Source organism: Drosophila ananassae, chromosome 2L, assembly GCF_017639315.1.
Source record: "Drosophila ananassae strain 14024-0371.13 chromosome 2L, ASM1763931v2, whole genome shotgun sequence".
Taxonomy (NCBI): domain Eukaryota; kingdom Metazoa; phylum Arthropoda; class Insecta; order Diptera; family Drosophilidae; genus Drosophila; species Drosophila ananassae.
The window spans coordinates 23974344-23993455 of NC_057927.1; the positions used below are offsets into that span (position 1 = coordinate 23974344).

A 19112-nucleotide genomic window follows, 5' to 3' on the forward strand; every position below is an offset into this window, starting at 1 on the left:
CGTAACCAGTTAGGTGATCCCCAGAGTTGCCAGATAAGTTGATATCTTTATGTTTTTGATTTAAGAGCTATATATAATATATTAAAATATTTTTTCAACGACCTTTTGAATTTATTGAAAATAAGCAATATTTTCTTTTTTTTTTTTTTTTTAATAAATAACGTTGGGAATGGGATTTTAGATGGAAGTAACAAGACGTGTCTGAGAATATTCAGACCAGGAAATATATGGCCATGAAATATTATAAAGACAATTTTCAGAATCAGCTTTAATCCATAATAGTTCCTAGAAATAAATAAAGTTTAAGAACTGTGATGTTATTTGTATCAACAACCTTAAAATAAATTCTTACTAAGCGAATTATTCACCTTTTTTGCCCAAGTACTGAGTATATTTTTGTACACTTGGCCTATTCAAATTTGTATTGACAAATATCTTCTACCCAACCCAGGTAACAAAAAATAACATTTCCATCTCTTACAACCACAAAATCGGAGGGGCAATAGTCTGACCGTGATATAACAACTTGCCTTGATGTGGGTGTTTGTTTTGGCCATTTAGCGAGATATTTCACACTGCCTGAGCGACTGACTGTCACACTTGAAAATCCGTAAAAAAAAACAACCACAGGCGAAGACCTGGCTAACAAAAGAGGCAAAGCAGTGCCATCCGTAAAAAAAAGATACAAAAACACCGAAATGAAGAAAGAAAAACTGTCAGCAACGCGTTAGTGTGAACAAGAAGATTTAGCACAAAATATGTCGCCCGGACTCCGACCGGAATACGGAATACGGAGTATGAAGTAGGGAGTACGGCGTGCTGGATTCGGCCTCAGGACTACGGACTACGGACTGCGGATCTGTTTCCACTACCATATTCCCACCCGATTCTCGGAGCTTTTGGGGTGTTCTTGCTGTCAGTCACCACACCCAAAAATCAGGCAGGAAAAAAATTTGAGATTTGTGTTTTTGTTGTCGCCCAAAACTTTGAGCCGCTTTTGTAGGCCCAGCCCAGACACTTCCCCTTACTCCGCTCCACCTACCCTTGCAGACTGACATTTGTTTTGTTGCTGAGTTTCTTTGTTTGCTGGGCGGAAATGGGTGGTGCTGTGGGTGGATTTGGGTGGATGGTGGGTGCCGGTGGCCATTGAGAGGATGTCTGTGTGCTCCGTGATAAATAATTGTGTTTTTCTTGCTTTATTTGCAGTGAATTATAGTTATTTTTTTTTTACCCCACCCGCAGCCACACATATAAAACAGAAATCATCCATATGTATATGTATGGACAAATAAGACAAGTGTAGACAACAATGAACACTTGAAGTGATGTTTGTGGTCTGGGCCAGAGTGTTTGCAAATAAATCACGCCATTGATGCATAAATAAAGCGCAGAAATTACGCGGTCTCTGCAGCGGCTGAATTTATGGCCAACGGAGTGTGTTTGATTTGGCCGGATTGAAAGTCGCATACTGCTCGGTAAAATTGAATTGCGAAAAATGGCTTTTGCAAATGGCAGGCAAACAAAGCCAGAGAGCAAAAATTCAATGGATGGCATCAAATTTGAAGCCATGGAACTGACGAATTAATTTCCATATTGAGTTATCTTTATTGGGGGCTCTCGGGATTTAAAGTTTTTAGTTTTTATGCCAGTTTAAAGAATAGAAAAACAGTAATCAAGAAGCTTGAAGGCTTCTACTCTACTTATTGGGCTGTGTAATTCACAAATGGTTCCATAATCCAAATCTTAGCCCATCTATTTCCGCACTCAATTACTTAAAGACAAAGTGATTTTCTTGGCAAATTGATCAACTAATTGCCGGCCGTAACCTGCACGCTGTCTGGTGCGTGTAATTAAATGTTTTATTTCTCTGACCCGAAAAGCAAAACGTCCCTGAGCAGTAAATAAAACCACAAATTTTCTATTGAAGTCTCGCATCTTTTTCACTTGTTGCTTTTAACCATGATATTATTTGGCTTAACCTTAAGGTCATGGTTCCGTATGATATTACTAAACCAAATAGCAAAATAATTGAACTTTTTAAGAAAATGATTTATAAATTTATAGGAAAAACTAGTTCACAAAATTGGGTTGTTTTTAAAGGCGACTTATTCAGTTTTACAGCCAAACCGGGGCAAATCCGAATCGTCGGATTTCTGGGACTGCAGCCGCCGTTGGGGCATTAGGTGATGATTATGCCGCCAGCCATGGCCAGGTACAATGCCAGCTACAAGAACAACAACTGCAATTGCCGCAGAGGCCAGAGCAGGAGCCGCAACAACAACAGCAAAAGATATAACAATGACTGGCCGCTGCCGCCATTATTTTGACATACGAGAGCCAGTGAGCCAGCGAGCCTGCAAGCCTCGTGGCCTGCCACGGGCCTGGGCGGGAAAAACGGAGAACAATGGCGAACACGGCGATGTTTGGGCGGGGTCCCTGCTCCCAGAACCAAAAGCATTACAATGCTAAAGGCTCGGGGGATCGGGGGATTGGTGGCGCTTCGAGGGGTTGCAGGAAACATGGGCAACATGAAGAAACATAATGGCTGCTTACAATTTGTGAACGAGCATAATGCGAACATTACATCCGCGCCATTGTTCTTGGCCAGCAGCAGCAGCACCAGCCGCCGTCCCACCCATGGGACGGTGTAGTAGGGGACGGGGTCAGACGCGTCCTAAAAAGGGGGTAGGCTGGGTGGCTCAAATTAAATTAAAGCTGTTTAGTTGTAATTGGTCGTTGAGAGGGGTCGAGACAGTTAGAGGGTTTTTCGCCCGGCTGCCTGGAAGTGACCCTTTTTCTGGGTCCTTGATGGTGTCGACTTTTGGTTGTGTTTCGTATCGTTTACTCTCTTCTGTTCTGCTGATTTTTGTTGTATTTTTGGTTTTTTTTTTGTACTTTATTGCACCTACCATGAAAATGGTGAATTAATGGACCATGAGTAACGCTAAATTGAGTTCGGACATGGCCGCACAAAGTCTCATTCACTCGCACGTAATAAACTTGGCCAATGTCTGAGATTTTTTAATCTTTGCCAGCCATTTTAATTGATTGTAAATTGTTATTGAATTATTCCAGAGTCAGGGCCAAGGCTAAGATTGAGTGTCATGCTTTTGGCAGAGTACTTTAAAAATATACCTATCATTCATTGTCACAGTTTCTTGATAAAATATCTGCAGATTCAATTGAAACCAAATCATTGCTTACCTAAGATTTTAATTAAGGATCTTCATGTAACAATGTGCAATTTATCCTGCATTTCAAATCAAGAACAATTACATGTGTTCAATTTAATGGGCTGTGACAAGAGCTCGTTCACCTCCAATTAACCCTCCGGAGAAGCTTATATTAATATGGCTTATTGATTGCGGTATATATACACATATACTCCATGTGATATCATAAACTTTACGCAGGAATAGCCTTTACATGCTCAGTGCTTTTAGTATTTATATCTCAACTAGAGTCGGTAGTTATTTGAGGTCAATAGCAAACTCATTAGCCTATAATTACTGGTCGATGTATGCATAAACACAACCCACATCTAATTCAACGACTTTATAGTATTGACCATCATGACATGCGGTCATTAAGCTGAACACAAAACCTGCCAATCAATAGTTTGTTTTGCCTCATGGTTGGCATCGGCGGAACGCCTTTAGAATTGGATCTATGTTTGCGTAAGAAATTGATTACTTTGAAATAATTGGGTTAGTATCTATCGACGGTATGTGGTTCTACCTCAATTGCATTATTATTATTTTAGTGTCGACCAACTGATTTGTTTTCCCTTTCCGAAATCGACGTTCGACTGAATAATTTCAGCCCCTATCGGTGTGGGGCATTACTAAATTATTCAATGGCTTTCAACGGCAGCTCATACGCCATATTGACCTATCAATCGATGACTGCCTCAGCTGAAACACTTTGTGATTTGCGTATATGGCTATGATTTAGTCAAGGTAAACATAAAGTGCACTGCGGAAATAATATCTGCCTTATTTCATGCAAAAATAATGTAGTTTTAAGCTCAAAGATGTAGCTTCACTTTACTTTTAACAAATATTTAAATATTTTAATATATCTGTTATTTATTTTCTTCCGTGTAACCTTATTTCGAAGTCAAATCATTTAGCCCAACCTCTACCAATTGATAGACATATCACTCTGGTAATTTGTGCCTTGCCACTGGTGTCGTTAAGGTGTTTTCCTTGGCTTATTTGTCAAGTAAGTAAAATGAGTCTAATGAATGAAAATCATGTGGCACGTGGGAGTGGCGTTTTGGGAAACTTCACAATTCAAATTATTAAACCCTTTTCCAGAGAAAACTTAATCTTGACTGACAGCTCTTTGCTGGCGAACCAATTACGGCTTGCTTAATTCCTTAAAAATATTCAAAAGGCAAACAAAAACCCCAAAGAATGAAGCAAGGATTAGTCCCATCAGCCCAAGCCACAACGCAGACGTCTTGCCTATTAAAAAGCGGAAATTAAAATCTTTATGGCAAATGATTAACCAATAGAGAAGAACCAACAGAAGAGGGCCGAGTGGAAATCAGAGTCGAAAAGAAATGTGATGCACTCAAGAAAATATTTCATCCTTACATAAGTTGAAATAAATGGTAGCAAGGATTAAACACACTTAGTATCTTAAACTTACAATAACTACCTTTGTTTATAAATCTCTAATCATAAATGGAGCATAAATTTTCCTTTGATATTTGTGAGATTAAACAAAAATTTCCCGGAATTCCCCAAAACCAATCGCCTTTAAGAATGTTTAAAATTTGTTTGCGTGTGAAGGACTTGGGTTAAAGGAAAATGCCCAACAGCCGCTTCAACGCCGCTGAACTGTTTTGGCATATAATTACCGAAAGTGGCCGAAGGCTTAGCCATCCCGGCCACATCCCTCCGTCGCGCCGGAAGTTCAACAGCCGTTGCAATGGCCAGCTTATTAGTCAAATTAGGCAACCAACTGCGTGTGGGTCGAGGACAAGGGGAAGATACTCCTCTTCCTCATCCCCTCTCGCCCTCAACGAGAGTTTGTTTGCCCATTTAGACGAGGCCAATTGAGGCGTCAAGTGAGTGCCGGAAAACGGTAAGAAGGGAAATGTAAACGGGGCGAGCTCCAACGAGTCTGTAATGAAAATCGATTAAAAATGGCAGAGAGCTCTGCGGGCCCCTGGCCAAGACTCCGCCGTAATGGCAAATTAATTGTAAAGTATGCGTCCATTTCGCTTTGGTTTTTGCCTTCGCCCTAGGACAGGGAGTTCCTTTTCTTGCCTCGTCTTTTTTCCTTTCTCCTGCTTTTGGCTCTTCTGAAGGATTGAAAGCGGCATAAAACAATAATTAATTGATTGAAAGGGCACTGAAGTGCTGGTCGCGCCAGAAGGCATAATAATGTCGAACTCTGATGCCTCCACACTCCCGGTTAAGTGGCATAGAAAATTAGTTCTGCCCAAGGAGGTAAAATGTTAATTTCCCGCATCGTATTTCACTAACACAAGGCCCCACGACTATTGCGAGAAAATGGCTGTTGATCAATATTATTAAAATTTTATTTAATAAACTTAAAGTACGAAAAAAAATATACAGTTTTCAGCTAAAATAATATGTGTCTTTAAAATTATTTTATTTCGTCTTGAAAACATTATCGATTTCTTAAAGAAAAATATAATTGCCGACTTATCAGCTGGGAGGATATCCAATTTAAGCATATTCCGATAGCTGTTTTCGCCGAATTCCTTTCACTGGAAATTCAATTTGCATTGAGGCTGTGACAAGTGCAGGATAACTGAGAACATTCAGCAGAATTTTAAGGCTGCCCTCCCAACGTGCCGAGAACCTCTCGGTTCGAATTGAAATTCAAGCAGCAATTATCCAGAAATGAAACGAATTTTGCGGTGGTTGGGGAATGCTGAAACTGTAGACTGGAGCGTGTCCTGGCCATGGACATTACGTGGGTGGTGTTGGGAGCGCGGCATTTGAGTGTTGGCCGCAATTAGGAGAATGCGACGAATTCAATTTGCTTAAGCCCAGTGGCTGGTGTTGCCGTTACTGTTGGCAATGTTTAAATAATTGCATAATGTCCCCCAGTTCTCCAGGACCTCGTCGGAGATTTTCTTCTCCTCGGTTCTGTTTGCCCATCCATTTGGCGTCGTCAGGGCTGTGATTTTGCGCTTAATTTGCTTAAGCTGCGCTTCATTCTTGGCCTCATTCCTTTTTCCCCGCACATTCTGTGGTTGCATTCGGGTTGGTCGGCATCTGTCAATGTTTATCCGTGTTAACGCTTTTCCACTCTGCGGCCACGCACTTACAATGTCGGTACTTCGCAGTGCACAGCAATATCAAAATGTCAGGTTTCCTTTCTTCTGCATCATTCAGACAGCCAGTCTGGCAGTCATTCAGTCATTTAGTCTGTCAGTCAGTGAGTCGTTCCTCATGCCATGGTGTGCACTGTTGAAAATTAACAATTACGCACCGCAAGCCGAGGAGGAGGTAGTGGCTGAAACTGCGACAGCAGCCCCGTGTTGCGGGTTATAAAAATAAACTATGCCGCAGGCATTACAGCGGAAACGGAAGTGCGCATTAAAAGCGTGCGAGTGTGTGTGGACCCGCAATTAGCAACTCACACGTGCATACCCAGCTATGTGTGTGAGTAATTAAAACGGAGTGTGCGCATTTTGTAAGTTAAGCGCTCCCTCACCAAACTGGCTGAAACAACACACTTTATACAATGGAAAATCAAATTTTTATGTTTTCTTTTTGTTTAAAAACTACATAAATTAACTCTAATAATCACAACTTTAATTTCTAATTTTAAAAGTGCTATTCCCATTTTAATCTTTATAGAGAACTGCCTCAAAAAATAGTATTTATTAACTTTCTGTCAAATAAATCTGTCAGTCCTCAGCAGGTTAAGCACTCAAGCAAGAGATTTACAAAGTCTTTCAGACTCAGCTCTTAGACTAGCTAATCTTAGGATTCTGCCACTATTTTTTCACCCAGATGCCGCTATTATTTTAAGCATTAAAACCCGTATCCCTCGTCAAGCGCATAACTGGAGGCATTCTTTCGGGTTGACCTTCCACCAACGGGGCGTATGCGCAACTTCCGCTAGAAATATTACATAAATGAGAAAACTATAAAGCCATCCACATCCATAACCATAATGGAAAAATAAGCAATTAAATTACCTTGGCTAGCACCTTTATTTATATGCTGCATCGCCCCAGGGCAGCTGCGAAAACAGCAACGGTGTTAAGTATATAATTTGCATTAAATTGAAATTATGTGCGTCAAAACTGAATTTGCATTATTTAGCGAATGCATTTTATTCCCGCATTGTTATGCACCCCTGCTGAGCTGTATACTATGACAAAATGACCTCCGTTGCAATCGCTAAATTGTTAATTACACGGATGGAATCTACGTCGGCAAATTGCATGGGAATTTTCCGATTGCATTCGCATCCGCACGCACAGCTCAATGCGATAAATTTAAATAAATACGTACAACAACCAAATTGCAATAGCGGCATCTAACCGTTTAGCTTGTCAATAGAGCAACACCAGAAACTGGAAATAAAATCAGGGTTTACGACATCAAAAAAGCAGTAATTGGCATATGTATACAATGCATATACGTAGATATATGGCTGATTTTTGAAGCTGCCTCCATGGCTGCGTGTCTCTGGCAATTTGCCTCTCAGCTGATTTTGTTGATTCACGCTACAATGTCATGATTTCATTTAGCCAGTAAACAAATGGCCAAACAAAGTGCTACACCGTGATTTTGCTGTTGATCCCATGCAGAACAGAATTGAAAAATATTTGCCCTCCGTCCCAAAAGATAGCAGAACAAAAACTTTATTGTAATTAAGTGAGATGAACTGATTAAATTTTGAATATTCTCGCTCACAAATAACAATAAAGCATACCTTAAATACGCTTAGCGTCCTTGTGAATTGCAATGTGTGTTTAATTAGATAATAAATTAACTTTTATTCATGTAATGGAAAAAACGGCAGTTAAGTGACAGCTATTTGGTAAACGCTTTTTAAATTTTGATCGGCGCATTAAAAAAAGGTCAATTTAATGAATTATAGGCATTGTTTTTTAGATAGTACTTTATCCTATTGAGGGAGTTCATTTATGCGAAAATATTGTTCAAACCAATTTGAAGCATTACCAAATTTAAAGTCATAAATGAAAATGCCAATATGCGGTCAGAATCAAAGCTTAAAAGTGAGTATTTCAGCATTTTTGATTTGTTTACTCATCTGCTGAGTTTTCAAGGTGTTTTCGAATTTCAGATGACTTTTATGGCGGCTCATCAGCAACTACAAATACAGTTCATGTAATTTATATGGGCTTGGTGAATGGAATTTAGGGATTTATATGGAAGTTAGCGTGAAATTAATGTCTGTCCTTGAATTTTTCATAAAGTGCCAATTCAACAAAAAGTTTGCTCACATACTGGCCAGGACACGCGCTAACCCTCCGATACAGACAGCCACATAGTACATATAGAAAGACAAGGAAACGTCGAAACTTGGCGGAAAGTTCTCTTGCCAAGTGTGGGCAGTGAATTCGTTTAAAAAGCGTCTTAATCAGCAATAAATTCGCAACTAATCAGTGCTCCTATTGTTTGGTGTACTCCAATACCCTCTCATATTAAAGTGCCAGATAACATATTTATAACCCCAGGGCATTAGCAAAAGCCGCACAAAGAAGTTTCCTGCCGTCTTAGGGCAGTATAATAACAAGTCGCAAGAAGCGCGGTGCATATTAAGTTTTTACTGAGGATCTAAAATGCCAAGCTTTCATTAAATATATGGAAACCCACTAAATATATGGGACCCACTTCAAAACTATGAAATACGCATGGAGGATCTATATGACTCCCAGTTAAGGTCATATCTTCGCCAATTTTCATCCGATTCTTGACCGGAATACCTTAACCGACTCTTGGTGGGAATAACTTTAACGTACAAATTGTGAACTCAACATTAATCTCAACTAACATCAAAATAAACATTTTAGTTCGATTGGTTGAAAAAATTGTATTTGAATATTAAAACATATTATTTTAAAATAATTATTAAGGCATATAAGGACTATTTAACCCTCTAGTGCCCAAATTTTCTTTTCCAAGAAAAAAATTATTTTTGGATTCAGTATGTATCAAAATTAAATGTTTGTTTTAAAAAAAAATTTATTTTTGCTCGGATCGAGTTTTATATGACTATATCCTTGGACCGCCTAGAGGCGGCTTTGGGATGATAGGCCAACAAAAAATTAGGTAATCAATTCTTTTGTTGCACACATTTGTTCGTCCACAGATAAGCGTTGGCGCAGCGGAACTTATTGATACTTGTCATTGAAATGAGTCGCGAGCGGTCGTATTTTGTATAAAGGATCATGGTCGGCAGAATCCTTGGAGGGCAACTTACTGTTGTCATTAAAATGCAAATTTCTAAATTTTTTGTGGAAAACGAAGTATTGGATCCTTTTGGACAGCATACAAATTTGTTTGCTAAGTGATATGTTCAATAATAGTATAATAAAACAAGAAAGGAAAGCTAACTTCGGGCGGAGCCGAAGTTGATATACCCTTGCAGTTGAGTCGCAGTCCGCTAGGTGGCGCCACGCAGCTTATATTATTAGATATATAGCGGATCGTATATAGTCGGCCGATCCTTATGAAATTTGGCATATCGAATTATTTTGGCCAAAGAGGAACCCCCATTGAAACTCCCATCCTTTTAACTTGAAAAACAACGAAGTTATAGCATTTCCGATCAATCAGTTATATGGCAGCTATAGGATATAGTCGGCCGATCCTTATGAAATTCGACAAATCAGATTGTTTTTACCCTCTAACTTAAAAAACACCAAAGTTATGGCATTTCCGATCAATCAGTTATATGGCAGCTATAGGATGTAGTCGACCGATCCCGGCCGTCCCGACTTATGTACTTCCTGCAAGGAAAAGAAGGATGTGTGCGAAGTTTCAAGGATAGCTTTAAAACTGAGAGACTAGTTTCCGTAGAAACCGACAGACAGACGGACATACTTATATCGAATCAGGGGGGGATCCTGATCAAGAATATATATACTTTATAGGGTCGGAGATGTCTCCTTTACTGCGTTGCACACTTTTGACCAAAATTATAATACCCTCTGCAAGGGGATAAAAATTGAAAACACTTGAATGGCGTATACAGATTTTGAAGTTCTCCGAGGTCAGGCTCATTAAAGGATATTGCAGATATATCCATGAATAGGTTCATTTGGTACCACAACATCTTTTTGAAAAGCGGTGCTTTTGGATCCATAGTCCAAACAGATCCACATTCAGCTATTGTGCTTTCTTTAACATGAGCAGTATTATGATCAGCAGGCGCTTTACGTTTGCGTTTCTATGCTTGAGGTGAATTGGACGCAATCGAACTTGAGGGTGACCGTTTTGCAAAAGGAGTAGGACTTCCGCTTGAAGTTACACAAATCTCTCCACCCAACATAGACCAATGTCATGGTATCAATGCCAAAATCAATAGAATTTAATAATTTTTTAATCTCTACGTCTGAAAGAGCTGATAACTTATTAACATTATTCAATTAATTCATTATTCAAGCAGTTATTCGTACTTAAATATGTCATAAGTTACTTCCCTTTCTAAATCACTTTATAAATTTTTTTTCCCGAATTGTCCCAAGACCGCCTCTAGACGGGATATTTTATAAATGCAATAAAAAGCTAACGAAAGCTTATTTTTAGTGTGGGTTTCGTATTTTGCGTCCTTGAGACTATCAACAACACGGTACAATTTTTTATTCCACCGGCAAACTATTTATAATATTTAAAAAAAATATTTACATTTTGCACTTTTTACAAAATAATTACTTCATTCGAGTTTCACAAATTTTCTGCTTCAAATGAATACAGCAGCTTGCGCAAGCTCTAGTATGTATTCCAAAGGCAACAAACTTAATTTTTGGACTTTCCCAAATTAGAAACAATGCAAAACCGAGTCAAAAGGATTGAAAAGAATAAAATAAGGGTATTTTTAACATTACCCGTCTAGAGGCGGTCTTGGGCACTAGAGGGTTAAATTGCAGGAAAGGCCCAAGTATGCTCATACGTATGTCAATAAGATTCTTAAAATTTAAATTTAATTATTGTTTAATAAAGTTTATGGTCTTTGAGATAAACTTTTATTATTTGTTGGTAATTTTCAAACATTGTCTCCGTCACTAATTCTCTTTGTGACAAACAGCTCTTTTTCGAATAGCTGTTGAAGTTTTCCAATCCTTTCCACTTGACTGCAATTCAATTTGTGCTTGTTTTCTAGTCGCCATACCACGTAGTCTGATCTAAATGTAATTATTTTACAAATTGTATTATCTGCGGCCATAATTGGGTTTTAACGAAAATTAAGTTGCAAATATTTGGAATTTCTTTGTTGCGCAAAGGCGAGATGGTCCGGTGTCTGGGCACTCAGCGCATTGAACTTGCCATACTTTTAATTATACTGCAAGACAGCCATCGCTGGCCACATGGACACGGACATTGTTTGGGCTGTGCTTGGCTCTTGGCTTAATAAATTGCAATTGTTTGCGAACTAAACTTTGTTCGCCCTCAGCTTTCAGGGGCGCTCCGTTCTGGTGGCCCAGTTCTGGGTGCGGGTTTTGTAATTGGTTCGGTCTGCATTTGACAAAAGGAATGAAATAAAAGAGTCCGAAGAGTGAAAAAAACTGGAATCGGGCGCAAGAAAGTTTAGCATTATGGCCAGCGATGGGCGGCAAACAAAGTTTTTGCAAACATTCAGTCGCAGGGAATCTATGCTCTTGTTTTTCGTGTGCGGTTAACGAAGCAAATAGAAAAATGACCACAGAAAAATGTTGCAAGTGCTGTCGGGCGGCCCAAACTGAAGTCAAATATTTGCAGAAACTTCCATAAAGCCAAATAGCCAGACGGCCAAAAGTTAAAACAAAACTGTATTTGATTTTAGCATTTAATAAGGGATTGTTGCCCCGAAAACAAGGCCCGAGAAAAGTTGATTAAAATGCCAGAAACTAGTCCAGCAATGCTGCAGCAAACTATTTGAATATTCCTACAGATGGGTGGTGTTTGTTGGAAAATTGTCTAAATTATAGGAAAATAACGATATGTTGGTCACTGATATGCAATAGACACGCTGTCAGACAAAGCAAACAAACAAACTGGTAAGCAACAATGCACGAACATGAATGGAGCCGGACCAGGCGAAAGGTCTTCCCAAAAACAGAAAATCCAAGCCCGAAGCAAGCAGGATGCAGGACTGAATAAAGGAGCCAGGACCACATGTTATTGTTTGCATTTATTTCCCACACCCCTGCATACTCTTAATGCACTAAAAGAACGGCCAGAAATGATTGAACTCCAAGCTCTGTTTTATACTGCTGGTGGTAGTAGAACGTGAACTTGGCACATTAATTTGAATTGAAAGGAAATGATTTCTTTCAGTGTACTTTTTCAAATACCCAGTTCACTTGACCAGCAAAAATATTTGGTTAGAAGACGAAAAAGCAAAGCAAAAAACTAAAACGAAACAAAGCCAAACAAATTCTGACTCTGCAACCGCAAGTAATAGGCCATGGCTAAAAGGGAGTCGAGGTAACAAATAATAACCAAGCACTTCCGGATTCCACTCTGAACTCCCGCTTTTTCATCCTGTGCGACTGAGCGACTGGACATGGAATTGTTTAAATTATTTACACAAGCTGGAAAATTAAAATGGACAGCTGCTGTTTGGGGGCAGCAGTGGCAGTCATTGTTATGACTGTTGCAACTGCTTGGGTCAAGTGTTGTGTGTTGTGGCACGTACACGACTCGGAATGGTCTGGAGCGGTCAGGAGTGGACCAGTGAAGTTCATAACTTTTCATTCTCCTTTCGACCATCCTCCTTCGGACCAATTCTATTCCGTTTCCATGGGGCTTATCCTTTGTGGCAGGCGAGTTTTAATTATTAGCATGCAGCTAGAGGAAAGGTCTCAGCCCGAGTCTGAGTTTTATGAGTTTGATTGTTCTTTGGCCCATCAACATTGCGTATGCGTAACGCGTGCGTCTGTATCTAATTGAAAAAATCAAGCATACGCCATGTAGTCCTATTGTTTTTGACGAAACACAAGTCTGCAATCTGAAGGCCATAACGCACAGCTGCTGCCACAATTTCAGACAGTTCCGGCCCGACAGAGAAAAGTGATGATTATAATTATATGAATGGTAGACTGAAAAAATGATGTTTGATTCTAGAGGTGAGTGCTTGGTGGACTTCCTGAAAATGAAATTTCAATAAGTTTCCAATAAAAAAAGTCAATTCTCTTTAAATTATTTTATTCTAACAAAAACATAAATTTAGCGTTCAACATAGTAACTTAGATGGTGTAGTAGTCGTGAAATTCACGTGGCTTATTAGGATACGCCTCCTGATAGACTTGCTCAATAACGTGATATTTCGAGAAAATACCACCGCCTGGAGGTAAATTGTGAATATTGCTAGCCATTCTTTTCATAATATGCACCAACACTTCGTAGTCAAAGATTTCGTTTTTGGCCATGACTTCCCGAGCCATTTGGGCAATATTGTTATCCAAATTCTTATCGGCCGCCACCGCATCCTTATCGATCGTCGGTGCTCCGGGCAGAATCACTATCATAAGGGTCATATTGTCGCGACTACCTTTGTGCAAACAAATGTCTAGAACAGAATTGACAATTTCTGGCAGGTCCCAGGATATACAAAGTCTGGAATGGATAAAGGCGCAGAGGTCGTCATTGGATATCACATCCCAAATGCCGTCGCAGGCGAGAATAATGAACTCATCGCTGGCTAAGCGCTCAAGCACCGTCACATCCGGTTCCGGTGATACCAGCTGCTCGCAGCATCCGCGGGTCAGATCACCTTTGAAGTCATAGTCTCCCATGGCACGAGAAACGGCCAGGGTGCCATTAACCCGCTTTATCATCACACTGCCCCCAGCCTTTTGGATACGATCCTTCTCAATGGCGGAAGTCGGCTTGTGATCGAAAGTGGAAAAGGCCGCCCTTCCGTTTCGACACAACACAGCCCGGGAATCACCGCAGTTTGCAAAATATAATTTCTTCGGGGCAACGAAACAACATATTGCCGTCGATCCTCCGGTCTTTTCCACGCCCTTTCGCATCTCGTCGTCCAAGCGCAGGAAGCCCGTCCGTATCCCCAATTCGATTTGCATTTTTGAAAACTGATCGGTTTTAACGATGGTATTCAGCAAGTCTTCTGCGCACTGCAGTGCTATAGCTTTACCTGCATGTCCGTCGAAGACCCCAAAGTAGGACCAGCTCGGGAAGGCCTCATTTATGCCAATAGCCGCGGCATGTGTGTCCTCCATTTCCATTCTCCAGCCCTGCATGGAGCTGACACAGTACTGTAGACCATTTCCTGTGCCGACGTCGAAGTCCTTATCGGTCTCTGGTTTATCCAAAAAGCCACCCATGTGTATTTCTTAGCCAGCACTTCAAATTTCTTAGTTAATTGGTAGTTGGTTCAGGTCTGTTATTTATATTGACGCTTCTGATTTACACAATGTTAAAAATGTGAAAATGGTTTTTTAATTTTTGACATAAATTCTAAAGCAAATATTTCTTTTTATTTTTTTAGGTTTGGCCGAAGCCAATTAGATCTAGAAGTGATATATAGGCTTAACAATTTCTGTCAGTGATGGAAATATTCGAGCAAAGCCTCCCCTTTTTTCCCTCTTCGCAAATTATCACCCATCTTTGTTTCTGGCGACTGGAAGTTATTTCATTTGCCCATTTCAAGAATCGAAGGCGGGGCTCCATTAATCGATGACAATTCAATTAGCATCGAGTCCATAAACCCACAAAAGATCCCCCATTCACTCAAGGCAAAATAGGGAGATGTTGACTACATCCACCAAAAAATTCGGCTATCTACCAGCATCCCTGCCTTGGCGGACTAAACTGAACCGAACTATTTGGCAGATGGGTGGCTTGGTGTGAGAATTCAATGGCCATAAGAAAAGTTTACCGTTTAATTGGACAGGCAAATAGGCAGCAGGCAGGAAGATGCAGGCAGTAGGGGGCTGGAACTCGTTGAGAGTCTAAATGTCAGTTAGTTTCCCGGCTTCTCCGAGTCGCATTCTGCCGAACAATGAGCTAAATTTTCCATGGAAAACTACTAAGTAAGCTTGTTAATTAAATACGCATTACCGCCCCTGTAATTGCCTGTGACGCACTGCTTAGCAACAACTACAACTACTAATGAAATCCAAGGGGCCAAAAGGTGAGGGATGAGGTAGAACATGGGTGAGATTTGTTGGGGGGCGGACAAGAACTAATTGTTCAAGTCAAGTGCAAAGTTTTGCACACCCTTCCCGCCCAGACCAGCCCAGCCCAGTAGGTTCTGGCTTATCCTCGTTTAGTTTTCCCGCTGCAGTCATCACTACATCAAGGCGAGAGTAAACAACAAACAAAAAATAATGTGATATGGAAGGGACTCTGTTCGGAAAGAAACTTATGCGATCTATTGATTTTCCGGAACAAAATTAAGAACTTTTTCCCTTTTAAATAATACATCATGAAACAAAAATTAAATGTTGCTACGGAATCTGTCACTCATCAAGTTATCGGGTCATTTAATCATGGACAGAAATATAGTAAACAATTTATTAAATTACCTCATGACACATCCAACTGGGAGGAATATAAAAAAAGGGTCGAGTGAAAAAACAATTTAAAAATCAACTACCGACTACCGACTTGATGATGATAGCAATGCAAGCGACGTGCAATTAATTAGCGCATAATTCATTCCCGCCGAAATGCATTCCCCGACCTATTTACCTACACAAATCATCAATCACGGCCCTCTAGAAATGAGTTGCGGAATCCAATGGAGGCAGACTAAATGCGGGCAGGGCAACAGAAAAACAGGGGAAAAAAAGGTTAATGGGCTGAAATATCAACATCAGCCCGGGTCGTCAACGTCGACGTCTGCATCGGTGCTTATTGTTTGCATTGTTTTCCTGTTTCCCGACGAGCACAGCCCGGAGGTGGACAAAAACCAGGGCTTGCGGCTTACGGCTTCCAGCGGCTCTAAAATATGCGCACACCGCAGGTAAACGTTGGTAATTTGTGACTTGGAATGTTTTTCAGCGTCTACTTTAGCGGGTACTGCAAAGTTTTACGGCTCCGGCCATTTCTAACACGACACTCGCCCATTTAACGCTTTATGGCATTGGATTTATGCTATGCGATATGCAAAATGCAATTACATGCAAATGCCGTCTAAAGTAGAGGAATTTACCGCAGGAAACTCAAATAAAAATAGCAAGAAATCTTTATTCAATTCTCGGGCAATTCGAAGGAAATACTTATTACTTATGTAGGTATAGAAATTCAGGCCTTTTAATTCATTTTTAAAGGTACTAGATAAGCTATTTTTAAATCTCCGTTTATTTTTCTTCAAGTTTTTAACTCTCTTAGCTGGGTAAAATCTGTTTTAAATGTAAAACTCAATTAAAGCCAAAAAATTATTCACTTTGCGTTAGTTTTATCTGAGGGTTACAGTTTCATAGAGAGTTTAATCATATCTGGCCCCATTGTCCTACCTGATGCGGCACTCCGCCCCGATTCACCATCCCAGCCTCGGACCACTCGGGTGTCCTTAAGCCGGACAGAGCGGAGCTGTGCTTTTATTTACCCCTTTGGCTTTTGCTTTGGCTTATACAAGTGCAGCTCATCTCCCTGGCGCGGAAACACACACAAATACCAAGTGCAGTCGCTTCGAACTGCATGTTATTCATGGCTAAACACACACACATACGGCCACCTTAACCGACCTCAAACCGCGGCCCCGCACCGCTCTTGCCACACCACAGATACGCCCAACCCACACCCACTCAGCTAGAAACTGGCAACTGCCAGACCAACAATTTTCTAAACTCGCGCGTTGCGCACGTTATAAAAAAAGGCAGCTCGAGTGAGGTCCTTATTGCACTAAAATACTAAGAAAGTATTTAATTTAAAAAGTCTTCAGTTCTTATTTTAAATAAATTAAACTCGGCTAATTATACTTCTAAAAGAAATCATAGACCTATTGAACAATTTGATTTAATTAATAAATAGTTCGAATTTACCAATAAAATTAATTTTTGCAGTGCCATGAATAGGTGGTTTTGAAGTGGGCGGTGGGTGGCGGGTTGACTGGCGCGCTAAGCTGTGCTAAACATTCCCTAAATATATTTTGCAACAGCTCCTCCACACATGAGATAAGCGGTGCACATACCACACCAACCTGAACCCGAACATGAAGATACTGCGGGTTGAAAAACAGGTGGAAAAGTGGAAAGGGGCTGGAGCAGAGGCTGCAATAGGAGGGGCAAAGGTGAAAAGGTGGAACGCAGGGGCTGCCACCGAAGGGGAGAGCTCAGAGAACAGAGCGCACAGAGCAATGAAACTTTTTGCGCCGGAATATTTTTGCAAAACTATTCACAGTTGATTTTTCACCTGATGCTTTTCAGCCTTGTGCCTTTGCAAGTGTCCCTTTCGTTGTGTGAGGAAGGTTGTGTCTATGTGTGTGAGTGCAGCTATAGTGGTGTGTCGGTGTGAGTGCTTAAAATATTTGTACGCCATCCACACACAGAAGTCTCCTCTTCCTTAAAATATCCGCCTCTGACCACCAGAGCCTGGCCTTCTTGGGCGCCCCAACTTAAATACAGCCATCAGCCACAGAGGTTGAATTTTTCCTATAGGTAGGCTTAGTTCCCTTCCCTTTGAAGGACTTCCACCACAGTTGGTAGTTAAGGCTTAAACTTAAAAGCTGTATTTAAATATTGACACAAAAGATTTTAAGCTTCAGAAAGATCTGCTATGGTCCAATGGTTTTAAATGGATTTGAAACGAAAGTGGCTAAGTGATCTTCAAATAAATAAATAGGCATGCTTTATTAGCTCTTCAAACTTTTATCTTTATACACGCACTTTCTTGAGTCACATATACATACATTATGAAAATGACTTTAAGCTTAACTACCCGTGTTCAATTGCAGATACGGTCTCCTGGGCGCCTCTGGATGTGGAAAAACAACGCTTCTCAGCTGCATCGTTGGACGACGTCGCCTCAATTCGGGCGAGATTTGGGTGCTCGGCGGACGACCCGGTTCGCGTGGTTCCGGTGTGCCAGGACCCCGGATTGGTTATATGCCACAGGTGAGTTAACCCGGGCCACACTGCACCTGCTTGGATGGCTGCCTGACTACCTCGCCGCCTCGCTGCCTGGCTGACTGGCGCCCTTCACCTGGCAACTCCTGAATTTTTCATGCGCTTTTTATTGCCCCATGCCTGAGTCGACTAAATTAAATAAACGCAATAAAATGGGGAAAGCACAAAAGAAAACATATACGGTGAAATCTTTTAAATGCTCGATACACAGAACACAAAAGAGCTGGTAGTATGAAACAGGATGAGAAGGATAATTAATATGAAAAAACATATTTTAGAATTTTCAAAAGCTCTTCACTTTAAATTTTTTTAATAAATAAGGGAACCACTTCAAAGTCATCAAGATTTATAGAAAATTGGGGAACCCCTTGAAAGCCATGAAGATTCTGCTCTGGAAAGTAGGCAACACTTTTCTGTGGGCTTTGGGAAATCTATTGTTGCACTTCAGAAATAATAACCGTGCACCATTTTCGGCTTATTGCAGGAGATAGCCCTTTACGGCGAATTCACAATGCGTGAAACTTTAATCTACTTCGGCATCATTTCGGCCATGGCCCGCAGTGACATCGAGGATCGCACCGAATTCCTGCTCAAATTGCTCAATTTGCCAAATGGCTCGAAATTTGTCAAGAATCTGAGCGGAGGCCAGCAGCGTCGGATGAGCCTGGCAGTGGCCCTGCTACATGAGCCGGAGCTGCTTATTTTGGATGAGCCGACAGTGGGAGTGGATCCAGTTTTGCGACAGAGGTGAGCTTATTTTAGCATAGCATTTATTTTGTTTTTCCTATTTCAAGTTACTAACAAAAATCAAAAACTAACTTAAATGTGTCAAATAATAATTATGCTA

At 40.6% G+C, this 19112-nt stretch overlaps 2 protein-coding genes and 1 long non-coding RNA gene across 4 annotated transcripts in view; 2 read left to right on the forward strand and 1 right to left on the reverse strand.

The window, feature by feature from the left end:
• LOC6503424 (ABC transporter G family member 20) overlaps positions 1–19112 on the forward strand; it is a 66174-nt gene that overhangs the window by 34908 nt on the left and 12154 nt on the right. The window contains exons 3-4 of the mRNA XM_001967418.4: positions 18094–18253; positions 18750–19012. Of these exons, the coding sequence (XP_001967454.1) occupies positions 18094–18253; positions 18750–19012 (423 nt within the window). The remainder of the gene's footprint in view (positions 1–18093; positions 18254–18749; positions 19013–19112) is intronic.
• LOC116656591 lies at positions 7719–9046 on the forward strand. 2 transcript variants are annotated; one of them, XR_004311551.2, is made up of 3 exons: positions 7719–8043; positions 8104–8242; positions 8311–9046. It is a non-coding gene; the product is annotated as an uncharacterized LOC116656591 (long non-coding RNA). The 2 variants fall into 2 exon arrangements; XR_006506904.1 differs by having other exon boundaries at positions 7722–8043; positions 8118–8242.
• On the reverse strand, positions 13360–14723 carry LOC6503423 (protein phosphatase 1B). The gene has a single exon (XM_001967419.3). It carries the CDS (start codon positions 14516–14518, stop codon positions 13418–13420), a length of 1101 nt encoding a protein of 366 aa, XP_001967455.1. The 5' UTR covers positions 14519–14723; the 3' UTR covers positions 13360–13417.